This window comes from Phaseolus vulgaris, chromosome 7 (assembly GCF_051622355.1).
Source record: "Phaseolus vulgaris cultivar YP4 chromosome 7, ASM5162235v1, whole genome shotgun sequence".
NCBI classification, from domain to species: domain Eukaryota; kingdom Viridiplantae; phylum Streptophyta; class Magnoliopsida; order Fabales; family Fabaceae; genus Phaseolus; species Phaseolus vulgaris.
The window spans coordinates 57,001,740-57,014,493 of NC_143504.1; the positions used below are offsets into that span (position 1 = coordinate 57,001,740).

The window sequence follows — 12,754 nt, forward strand, 5'->3', positions numbered from 1 at the left end:
CTTGTTATTAAGATGTGAGAGTAAAAATTGAACAACTTAATTATTTGTGGATAAGGAATATGGGATTTCGATTCGGTGTAGTATAATAACTAAATAGTCCATTTAACATTAATATTAGATATAGTTTGAGTAAATTTAATTTTACAAAACTACTTATAAACAATTATTATTATTGTCAATAATATTTTAAGATGTATATATTTAAATGAAGTTATATCTTTATACAATTTTACATTTTTATAATACTATATAAATTTCTTTATACTTCAACTTCTTATCAAAAAATTTAAAACTATATCAAGGTAGAACATAGTAGAATTTCAAAATACTTTCAATAAATTAAATATTTTTTTTGTCCCTAAAGTTTTTTTTTTCTTAATTCTACTCTATAATATTTTTCTGTCTTCATTATTTTATTTTAAATCTTCTAAAATATCTATTTTTGTTTTTGTTTTACTCCTCTCTAATATGTAGGTAATTTTATTTTAAATCCTATCAAATATTTCAAATCAAGGGGCTAATTTAAAATAAAAAGTATTATACAGACTAAAATGAAAATAAAACAGAAACAAATACAGAAAAAGTATAAAAAAATAATAACATATGACTATATTTCAAAGATTAAAAGCATATTTAAATTATATAATACTTATTTTCATTTCATCATCTTAATATTTAAATTTTAAAGATTTTAAATAAAATATAAATATGATGTCATAATTTTTTTTATGAGCATGATTCATAATATAACAATTCTTCAAACAAACCTTTACTAAAAGAATATTAATTAAATTTATTTAATATGCATGCAAAAGAATACTCATTTAACTATGATCTTAGCACTGACATTTTAAACAAAACACCCTTTTTATAAATCATATATTTATTCATAAAATTTAACTTACATACTAATTTTAATAACATTTCTTTTATGTGGCGGAGGTAGTGAATCCAAATACTAGTTGACAAAATTTTTTAATAGTTAATAAAATACACCTTTATTTTTATATCTTACAATTTAGCAACCTTAGAAAAATAATATCAATAAAATTATGACCTAATTAATAAAAAAATCTGTAATAATTATTTAATTAGAGACCTAAATTATTGGCCTCAATCGCTTAGCTATTGTGACAATAAATGAAATTAAGTAAAAGTTGCTAATCCAGGGAAATAAATTACCAATAATGAACTAATACTATATAAACAATAACATGAATAGAATTATAGAGTTTTAATACACTGAAAAGATTAAGAAGGATTTTAAAAATTTGTTTCTTAGCTGTTACAAATTGATTTTTTTTTATTGACAAAAAATAATAATAATTAAAATATTTGAAAGATGTTTTAACACTTATACTAGATAACTTTAATCTTTATATAAAAAATTGTATAACATTAATTAGAATATTTAAGAAATGTTTTTTTTGGTAATACATAATTGTATGCAACACAAAGCAGGAAAAAAAACTAGGTAGCTTGTAGAAATTGATGTGAAGCAACATCTAATATACACTTAGAATTTGATTAAATGGAGATGGAGCATTTGATTCAAAATTGAAGAAGATACATAAATTATTGGTTGAATGTTTTTGGTATGTTTGATATGATAAGTGAGAAAGAGGAAGGTTGTCTTGTCGGAAATATTTGATGAGATATTTGCAAGGCATAAATGGCAGAATTTCAAAGGTGATTTGAGTATGGTTATGAGTGGGGAAGAACAGTTCAAATAAAGACAAGTTGCAGTGTTAGTGTGAGGCAACCAAAATATTTGACAAGTTGTGGTCATATTATTCAGACAATATATTCTGTGTCCAATTAATGTGCTATTCATATGCCAAATCTATAATCTATATCAGAGAGTAATATTATAATATGAATATTGCACATATAAATATTATAAAAAAATGTCTTTTTTCTTCAACCATCTATATAGATTTCCAAATATATATGGATAATTTTTTCAATTTATTTTTATTATTTTCAACTTTTTTTAACTTAGTTCCATTTTTAAAGAAAAAGGAATTAATAATTACTGCATATTGTTCATTTCTCCCGTTGATAATTTATAATCATTATTTTTGACGAAATCAACTATATTATTTTTAAATAAATAAATTGAAATAAATTGAAAATTTTAAAAATAATATAATAAAATTGTAAAAATAAATATACCAATGAGATAAAAGAACATTAAACCTTTATTTTAATAATAATAATAATAATAATAATAATAATTAAATATTGCAGATTTTAAGATATTTTCCGTTAATTAAGGATTTCTTGCTTTTGAGATATATAATTATGAATATTGCAATTGGTAGAAGAGGTCTATTACCATTACAAAAATGCACTGCAACAATTCATATAGTTTTGAAATGACATTAATCATCCACTACAAATTAAACTTTACTAAGTCCACTCCATAAGACATTATATAATACAATAGATCTTCATTAACAATTTTTACATACTGATGGAACATATATTTGAAAACGTTTTAATAATAATAATGATGATGAAATTTAAATGTTTGCTCATTGTAAGTGTTTGTATTCTTTAATTAATTACGTATTTTCATCATCATTATATTTATTAATGTTTAAAACATCAAATATTTATATTTCTAATTTGATATTAGTTTTTAAATTATTGAATTTATTAAATTAATTTTAAATTAAATTAAATTAATTTGTGAGACTATAAAAATTACTTTTGAAAATTCAAAGATATCACATTAGAACAAAAATAAGACTGTTTCTTCCTCCACCTTCATACCTTCTTCTCTCACCTCCATAAGTTTTCAAATTTACAAAAATGCCCTTTATAATATTTTGGATTATGTAATCTAGAAATTATTTTTCAAATTTGTAATTAACTACCGGATTACATAATCCGGAAGCCATTTTTCATATGCATCCAGATTATATAATCCAGAAGTCTTATTTAACTTCCGGATTATGTAATCCGGAAGTCTTTTTTCAAATGAGTTTCCGAATTACATAATTCGGAAACTATTCTATGGGAGTGACACAAGAAGGACAAAAATGTATTTTCATGTTCTGTATGGAGGTGGCAGAAGAAGATATGGAAGTGCAGGAAGAAACAGTCCAAAAATAAATGAGACCATATCTTGCATGACAAAAACACACCAAAAAGTAATCCAACATTCTAAAATAAGACCTTGAACTAAAATTACTATTAGAAAATAAAGGTAGATATATCCCATTCCACTTGTATATATCATTATTTAAGTTGAAGACTAAACTGAGAAAACCCAAAAATACAAAAATGCAAGTGTATGATAGGTTACATTACTTGTAACAAAAAATAATAGGTTCCATTAGTTTCAGCTTGATGCGAGCACAATTTCCTCACCACAATGTCGTCAACCAGATGGACGATGTTGGGTAGTTGAGGCTTGCTGAACTAAAATATGAAAATCGTAAATATTGAACAATCAAAACAATAGCAGTGATTGGTAATTCTACATGTACAATCTATGAAGTTTACTTAGTTCAAGGAATAGTTGTCAAAATTGACAGCACTATTCAGCTGTTTTCAAATGGAAAACAAAACTGAATCACAGAATTTGAGTATCACCCTCGGGTGTTTAAAATTACTTCTATTTGTTTGTTTCAATAAATTCTCTGTATTCTCTCTTCATTTTCACTCCAGAGACAGTCCTGTAAAACAATCATACCCATCAGTGATAGAAAAAGTTGATGTTTATATACTGGGATGCCATGATGTCAAACCATATATTATATACTATAGATGATGCATGATAGAATAAGAGATAAAAAAATCAAATATTACTAACTTGAGCATCTCCTTATTTTTAAAATATTGCACACATGGAGTGCCCATTATTCCAGCTGCCTCTGCTATCTCTTGATCTTCCTCTATATCAATTTCAACATAATGTACATTCTTATCAAATTCATCAATCACCTGTAAAGGGAGATGTTAAACATTAAGAAAATCAGTGTTCAAGTTAAGAATGAAAATAAATTGTGAAATATATGGAACAAAAGATAGTTGTATTTAATTCCTATCCAACGCATCAGATCAGTATTAATGCATTCTATTTATATATCAATATTGACAGAATCTAATATAATCTGGCTGGCTACTCTCAGGTTGAGCACGCAGAAAGTTGATTTTTAACACGGCATTATCGTATGCAAATACATACATATTAATATGCAATTTCGACTAAGTGCATGGAACCTTTTTCACAAGCAGATGAACCAAAAGTAGCCTTATTTAGTTTATTGGTTCATTGATATAATTGTTAGAGCAAATTAGCAGGCTGACAAGGGATAAATCGTGTAAGAATAAATAAAATCATATTGGCGTAGTTTAAACAGAAACTTTGACAGACCTAAACTACCCATAACAAATGACCAATCAAGTTGCTGAGGCCAGCTTATATTCTGCATTGAAATTCTCTATCCAACGAGCTCAATCATGATTTTAAACCTAATCGGTCAAAATTTCATTAAATCACAGTAAGGCCTGCCTGCCTCATCTCATGAGCAGGGACATGTATAAACTTGATATAGGCGCTTATAAATCTTGTTAGAATAAGGCTCAGAATAGGCTTTATTAAAAAGTTGAGTTGTATCTACGTATACTGAGGGTCCTAGAGGTGCCTTTGTTGTTTTCTACTCTTTTCTCTCATTTTTGTATCTCATTACTTTACTTTTTCTATATATAAATATGAGAACACGAGAGTCTTGTACAAGCTCTCTAAAATAAATTTTCTTTCATTTTTATTTTCTCAAGTTGGTATAAGTTGCAGGATTGGATATCAAGTTGGACAATTGATGATAGATGTGAGCCACATGACCTTTACTATCGCTATCATCACACCATAAGTATGTGCATCTACGGTCTATCCAATAATGATTTATGCTTAATTAAGACATCCCGAGTTAACAAAAGTCCGGATTATAAGAATAAGGAGTTCATCCTATATAACTAGGAATATCTAGATTATATGTATTATCAAGAACATTTTTATTTATTTCTGTAACATATCTTTGTTATTAGAGAATATAAAATCTCATTTATTTATTGTATTGATTCCTTTTTCTCAATATAAATAAAACACTCATACTATCTTAGAAACACATAGTTTCAACTCAATGTTTCTTTCTTCGTTAGAGTTTAACAGTGTACATGTTGATAATGCATACTTGTTAAAGCATCATGCAGCATAGTTGCTTTGCTTTCTTTCTTTTTTTCAGGTTTTGTACTGACAAAAGACAAGATTGTGACTACTCATTCGTAGTAGGTGCTTATTTATCGTGTCACAGGCTGAAAATACCAACAAGTATTAGGATATCTAACTTCGGGATTATGATATAATTTTGAATTCTCCTTTTTTCACATACCTTACTAAGGATTGGCTTCAATGTCCTACAGGGACCACATGTTGGTGATGTATATAATACACATATAAGCCTTGGACTTTCATGGTACAATTTTCGTAGAGCATACTGTCAAAGAGGAAATCACAAGGAAAAAAATATATTATAGTGCAGACCAAAGAATTAAATATAAAATGAAATATTTGGGCATCACAAATACTAAGAGTTAATCTAATTAGCATAAGCATCTGATAGGGAAGCACATACCTGCCCCTTATGCTTTGTAAGTGTAATGTCAAAGCCCTCATGAACGTCCCTTTCTGTTAGTTCCTTCTTAATCTCTTCAGTTTTGGGCTGTTACAAGTAATTAAATTGGAAGATTGAGATTCACATTGGATTTAGTTGCACGAATCAACTGATTTAATGTAAAGTCTGTTTTCCTTTAATAAGTAATTAAGAATTTATATATAGTATTAACTAGCACCAGTTTTATGATGTCTAAAGCAATATAACTTAACTTTTGCAAAAGAAGAAATATTTGAATATGACTAGATACATAGTAGTTCGGTATATCATTTCTTCATATTTTCTCCCGAGATATGTCCTCCAAAGAGCAATAGATGACAAGTTACTTGGGAAAACCTATTCATAAAATTAAGGGTAGGTGGTAAATGGCTTCCTTGACCATGTCCATCAACAATAACTAGAGCCTTTCCCCACACCGACCATATTCAGGTAAAATATTTTTAGAGTAAATTATTCATAGATAGCTCTTCAAATACCAAACGTGTTTTGTGTAATGATAAACAAAATAGAATGGCTAATGCACCTCAGGTTTTTATGTTCCCTGCATAAATGTTCTACAAGAAAACAGAGCCTACTTTGCATGCTGATGAAATGAGAGAAGCCCGCAAGATTGCTTGTGGACAAAAGTAATCCCGTGTAATTCAGTTCCAAAGTCAACTGGAACTACCATTATTCCCTCAAAATATCAGCAAATCTTCAATATGGATTATGAAAAATATCCGTTACAAAGAATGAGGAGTGAGGAGAATTAGAGCTTAAAGTTCTATTAATGGAAACATCTGTTATTAATAGAAATAGAAGAATAACTATAGGAACAGCTTAGGGCCTCTTTGTTTTAAATTGTGTAAAATTGATTTTGGTAAAATTAATATTGTGCCGTTGAGTTAACTTGGATTTGTACCCAAATTAATCTCAGCTATGATGTCACTGTAAGAGGAATTGATTCAGGGTGTATAACAAATAAGCACTTAGTTGAGTACTGTACAGAGAGAGAGAGTAGTTACAACACAAGGCAAGAAGAGAGAAATAGGAGGGTGTTGATTGTTTAGGAAGGGAGAAATTCCACATCTCATGATTATAAAACATGGGAGGGAGAGACAGTTCACCTGTGCTCAACAATGTTATTGATATCGGTTCAGCATCACCTTGTTATCAATTCCAAAATTGTTTTATCAATAAAGATTCTTTTACTATCTCACTTCTTGCCCTGTTCTATAACATAAATTTAAAAGACTTAGTAAAGAAGATTCTATGACTAACTTCATTATCCAATAACAAGATACTTGATCTTTATTAAGTCATGTCAAGTTATCTAAATTATAGAGCATAAGTTTAATATACAAATCTTGCCAAAATTGCATCTGCTTGTACAGAATGTATGACTAAGACTAGAATAATAAAGATATATCAAATTGGTAACGTGATTTGTACACTTATATATACGGAAAAGAACAATAAGTGAAAATAAAATAGGAGTTCTTCAAAGTCAAATACCTGATGGAACTCTATAAGAAGATCTTTGCTCACAAGATATCTCTCAACTGATAAAGCTGCAATGCATCCAGATCCAGCAGCAGTTATAGCTTGCCTCCATTCATGGTCCTATAAGAATAAGAACTTCTATAATATACATACAACAGTTACTTTACTGCCTTTTTTCATACAAAAGGCAACATTGAATCAAAAGATAAATTCAGACAAAAATATTTCCGATGAATTTGCTTAGTCAAACATGTGTTCAGTTAATGTCTTAACAGCAATCATACTTAAATTAAGAAGGAAAAGGGTCAAAATTCTGTCCCCATAAAATAGCATATCAAATGCAGCCTCAGCATATGAAGTGGGTTGGGCAGACAATGTAGAACTTCTCAACAAACACAGAGATCAAATGATGCTATTGTGCTATGTTAAAGATTGATAAAATGGTATAATATTGTTAGAGATCTCATATTGACTAAAGACAAAGTCGATTTACATTATATAAGTGGAGACACTCTTCATCTTACAAACCGTTTTTTTGAGGATGAGTTAAGTTTAAACTCACTTCCTAATATAGTATCACAGTTTATCCTAACAAGGTTTGTTGGGTCTATCGTGTCTCCCGCTATTTCGCCACTATCGGACAACCCAAAAATATCTAGTTTCACGCATGAGATGTTCGTGCCTTGGCGAGAGGAGGGTATGTTGGAGATCCCACATCAATTAGAATTAGGTCAATTTACAGTATATAAGTGGAGGTAATCCTCACCTTAAAAACTGGTTTTGTGAGAGAATGAGTTAAGCTTAAATTCACTTCCTAATAATTATTATACATTAAGTTATACATTATTTTGGGCAATGTGGTGTTGATTCTAATATGCGAGAACAATCAACTACATAAGCAGAAGGCACTCAATAGGATAGGATACCTGCACATCTCCAGCAGCAAATACACCTTCTACTGAAGTTTTTGCAGTACCCTCCTCAACTTGAACATAGCCAGAGCGGTCAAGTTCGACTTGGCCTTTCAACAATTGTGTATTTGGTGAATGACCTATGCCATAAAACAGCCCTTTTGCCTCAAGCACGGATTCCTCCCCAGTATCAACCTTCCGTATTAAAATGCCAGACATTTGTCCTTTGGTGTTGCTTACAAGGTCCACTGCCTCTGTATTGAAGTGCACAGTGACATTGGGATTGTCATACACTCTGAAACATTCGTGATAATCAACCTGTTAAACAAACATTCAGGGAGTTGAAAACTCACATACAAATTGTTTATTAGTAGATAATTCACCATCATAAAGAAAAGCTCCATCTAAACACAGACTAACAAAACAGCAAACAAAGATACATGATACAAATTCCATTTTTTTCTTTCTATAAATTTTTTAAGAGAGTTAAGCAACTTCTTGCGTATCTATAGTCTAGAGAATGCCCAAAACCAGGTTCTATTTAATCTCTTCTTTAAGAGAAGCATTCATTTTTAGACCACCAAAAAAACTATTTTTATACGAATACTTCCACCGTGAATTATCTTTGGGCTCAGCTTGAAAAAGCTGACTATGATGTCATTGACTGGGCACAAAATTAAAATTATATGCAAAATAAAAGTAAATACTTTTTACACCAAATACATTATACTAGAATGAAGATCGATAACCCCATAGCATGATTTCAAAACCACTATGGAACTATAATTTGAGAAGTAATCTAATATTATTCTAATATTTAGCCAGAAATGTAAAATATTTTATTCCCAAAATAAATTACATATCTTCCTGCATTAAAATGGTATCATAACATAATACAATTATTTTTCAAGCCTATAGAAACTACAGAGATAATGACAAATATTATCAAACAGGATATGCTTATTTTCCAATAATGCATTTTGCAAGAACGTGCTTGTGATCATGTAACATCTTTGTTTATGTCTTTACCTGGATATGAAGAGAGCGATGGACTGTGGTTTACCATAACTGAGAATAATTAAGATAAAATATTCCATGTCCTTACGATAATATTGTTTTCATGTACACTAGAAAGTGAGGCACGGGCAAAACATTTAATCTACGAAATATTTTGCAAGTAGATTATAGTCAAAACAAACTTGAACTTGACTAACAAAAGGCCCACATACAAATCATTGAAACAGAGAATGCCTAAAAATTCACTTCAAGATAAAATAAATTATCATCATGTGTATGGCAAGGAAAATAATAGGAACCTAAAAGTATAATTTATAAGTTGCATAACCTCAATTAAACATAAGATAGCAAATAAAGGACATATTGTACATAATAATACATATATAAAGGTTCACCAACTACAGACAATGATATTAAAAGAAAGATCTAATAAAGATTGTATAAGACTATCTTTCCCACAGGAGTAGCCTGGACGTGTGTGGGAGACAGAGTTGAAGTTAAACAATATGAAGTGTATAAAAGTAGGTAATTATAAGGTTCAATTTATAGATTGTTCATGATACATTCAGACAATATTCACAAGCAAGACTACGACAAATTTTAATCAGACACACCTATCTTGCATAGCTTTGGAAGCCCTCAGTTGGTCCCGACGTACAAGTAAATGGACATGGCGAGCATATTTTGTTAAGTATAATGCTTCTTCTGTAGCAGTATCCCCCCCTCCAATGACAGCGAGAACTTGACCTTTGAAGAGAGGAGATGCTCCATCACAAATTGCGCAAGCACTAATTCCTCGGCTCCAAAACTCCTCTTCTCGGGGTAGCCTAAGGCGTTTTGCAGTAGCTCCAGTAGCAAAAATGACAGTTTGGCTCTTAACCTGAATTACAATACAATCAAGAAAATCTGATGTAATTACAATTACTTTTCTTCCAAATAAACACTACTAAAAAGATAATAAAATTAAATAAACATACAGGTATCGGAAGGCAGAATACAAGTAAATCAGTATCACAAGTAATGGCAATAATTTCAGCACATAGACTGTAAATTGAATGACGTTCAAGCCAGGACCCACATTAGGAAAGATACTCCGTATATTACTTTCAAAATAAAAGCTGTTACCAAATATGTAACCGAATTTGCACTAATTTAAATCCAAACAAGAAAAGCATCAATGGGTGGATTAAAAAAAACCAATTAAAATAAAATATATAACCTTGAAGCTTTGGGAATATCAATATGTCTACGCAATCATGAAATTGTAAATCAGCTAGTGAAATATATCACCTTACGTTCACTACTTCGGACAGTAAAAGGACTACTTTTCACATCAATAGCTTCAACATCTTCCTGATACAATTCTGCACCCCAACGTTCAGCTTGCCGTCTCATCCTAGATAAGTAGAAAATGTGAGAATTCCAAAGCTGGGTGACTAAAGTCAATTACAAAGTAGTTTTAACACCTGTCCATCAGATCAGGTCCACTTATGCCATCAGGAAATCCTGGAAAGTTCTCCACTTCAGTTGTAGTCATTAACTGTCCCCCAGGGACACCACCAACTTGATACCCCTCAAATACCACAGGTTTCAAATTGGCACGTGCTGCATAAATCGCTGCTGTGTATCCTGCAGGGCCGGAACCTATAATGACCACATTCTCAACTCCTTTTCCTGGGAGAAGAAAAAGGATGCCACAATCAACTTTTCACATCTATGATCTATCAATAACAAAAGAAAGACCAATAACAAGAGAATTACATTGTCACAAAATAAGGACAAACTCAAAGAAAATTCAATAATTACATTCTCCGTAACTAAAAAGACACCGGTATTACAATCAGACAAAACATTAAACCTCTACAGAGTCATTAAAGCAACACCAGCCAGAAAGGTCAGCACTAGCTTTGGGCCGAGAGAACTGGACTAATCGAAGAGTTTAACATGCATTGTCTATGTAAGTGTTTTTACATATTCAACCAATAAAAAATAATTGGTGGTATGACCTTAAAACAATTACCGTAAAAGTTAACAAAATTTCCATACACAGTGGTAGGTAACCTTGACATTGTCAATGCAATATTTACTAAGAAAGAAAAAAAAAGATTAGTAATAATGATGATGATGCTGCCTTTATTCGATAGTCTAAATGACTAAGTGAGACTGTAATCAATCCCCACGAAGACAAGCCAGGACACATAATTAACAATCACACAATTCAAGCTTTTCGCTATAAAATTCCAAAACTACCTTCCAAACTTCAAGTGTTTGACGCCTCCATCTCAAATACTCGTTCTCGACAATTAAATACAAAGTATCAACCCCGTAGCTACCTCCCACCATCTTTTCCATCACCCAATCCTCATGACACTTTTTCCCTCACCTTATATCAATTGTTACAGCTTAAAACAAACCTTATTGACTAGTCTAAATGACGAACTGAGACTGTAATCAACCCCCACAAAGACAAGCCACGACACGTATTCAACAACCACACAATTCAAGTTTTTCACTATAAAATTCAAAAACAACCTTCCAAACTCCAAGTTTTTGACGCCTCCGTCTCAAATGCATGTTCTCACCAATGAAATACAAATTATCAAACCCCGTAACTACCACCCACCATTTTTTCCATCAACCAATTCTCACCACACGTTTTCCTCACCTTGTACTCAATTCCAATCCAATATCACAGCACAAACCCCAATCCTAACTACACAGCTGCCACTCATTAGCAATGCGAACTTATCCCCCACTCTAGCACCACCATCAATACTCGCTTTCATCCTTCAACTCCAATCCTCCAAAACCAACTCACAATTCCAAACACAACAAACCTCGTTTTCCCCGAACACCTCCAAAGCAAAGCTTAATTGAAAAAGCAAAACAACAAAAACAAAATTAAAGACAAATCGCATTGAATTCGCCGCCGTGAGAATACGGCCGCATTCACGGAAAGCAGTAGTAGTCGAGGCGAGAAAGACCTGGCGCATCGACGGAGGAGGAGGAGGAGGAGGCGGCGGCAGCTACGCGAAGGGGTTGGGGGGAAGGGCGGGGTCGGAGGGCCCGCCGCGAGTTGAGGAGGAAGAGACGGTGCTGCGGCGGCGGGGAGAATGCCGCTGAGGAAGGAGCGGCGACGGCGGTGACTCGGTGAGTCGGAACGGGACCAACTCCGAGTCCTATCTTGGTAGCAGCCATTGGACTCTCTGAGACCATACAAATTGCAGAAGCGACTTAAAACAGTTGGAGCGTTTCTCTTATGTTTTCTGGTTACTGGGGCGTGCAACACACGCGCTCCAACCAAATCCTTTCGCTGCAAAACCTTTTGGCTCCTTCTGTTAAATCGGCCAGAATTTTTGTTCTTAGCCTCCAAAAATTTTCCAACACTAAATATTCTCTTCTTTTTTTTCTCACTCGATATTTCAACTTTGCTTCAAAAAAAATTCTTTTGTTAATAAAAAAATTATTAAAAAAATATTCAATAACAATACCAATACAATTTTATTATTAATTTAACCTTCCAAATATGATATTTTACTCTTTCTAAACTGTTCAATGTATTAAATTTAATTCCAAAAGAAAAAAATTTGGATAAACATGAACAACACGTCTTTCCGCTTGTTAATTTAACAACAATTACTTTCTTACATTAATGTATAT

At 31.6% G+C, this 12,754-nt stretch overlaps 1 protein-coding gene across 4 annotated transcripts; it reads right to left on the reverse strand.

Annotated features, from left to right (window-relative positions):
- Positions 1-3,284: 3,284 nt before the first annotated feature.
- NTRC (NADPH-dependent thioredoxin reductase C) lies at positions 3,285-12,488 on the reverse strand. Of its 4 annotated transcripts, none has more exons than XR_016523046.1 (10): positions 12,079-12,458; positions 10,561-10,768; positions 10,385-10,490; positions 9,709-9,974; positions 8,093-8,395; positions 7,179-7,286; positions 5,646-5,732; positions 5,403-5,507; positions 3,824-3,954; positions 3,285-3,686 (listed from the first exon to the last, which is right to left on the reverse strand). XR_016523046.1 is itself a non-coding variant. In XM_068637989.2 (10 exons), exons 1-10 carry the CDS (start codon positions 12,308-12,310, stop codon positions 3,626-3,628), a joined length of 1,584 nt encoding a protein of 527 aa, XP_068494090.2. In that variant the 5' UTR covers positions 12,311-12,488; the 3' UTR covers positions 3,285-3,625. The 4 variants fall into 4 exon arrangements, 3 of the variants coding, with proteins under 3 accessions (XP_068494090.2, XP_068494091.1, XP_090160581.1); XM_068637989.2 differs by having other exon boundaries at positions 8,093-8,372; positions 12,079-12,488; XM_068637990.2 differs by having other exon boundaries at positions 8,093-8,372; positions 11,345-12,325.
- Between the last annotated feature and the right edge of the window lie 266 nt (positions 12,489-12,754).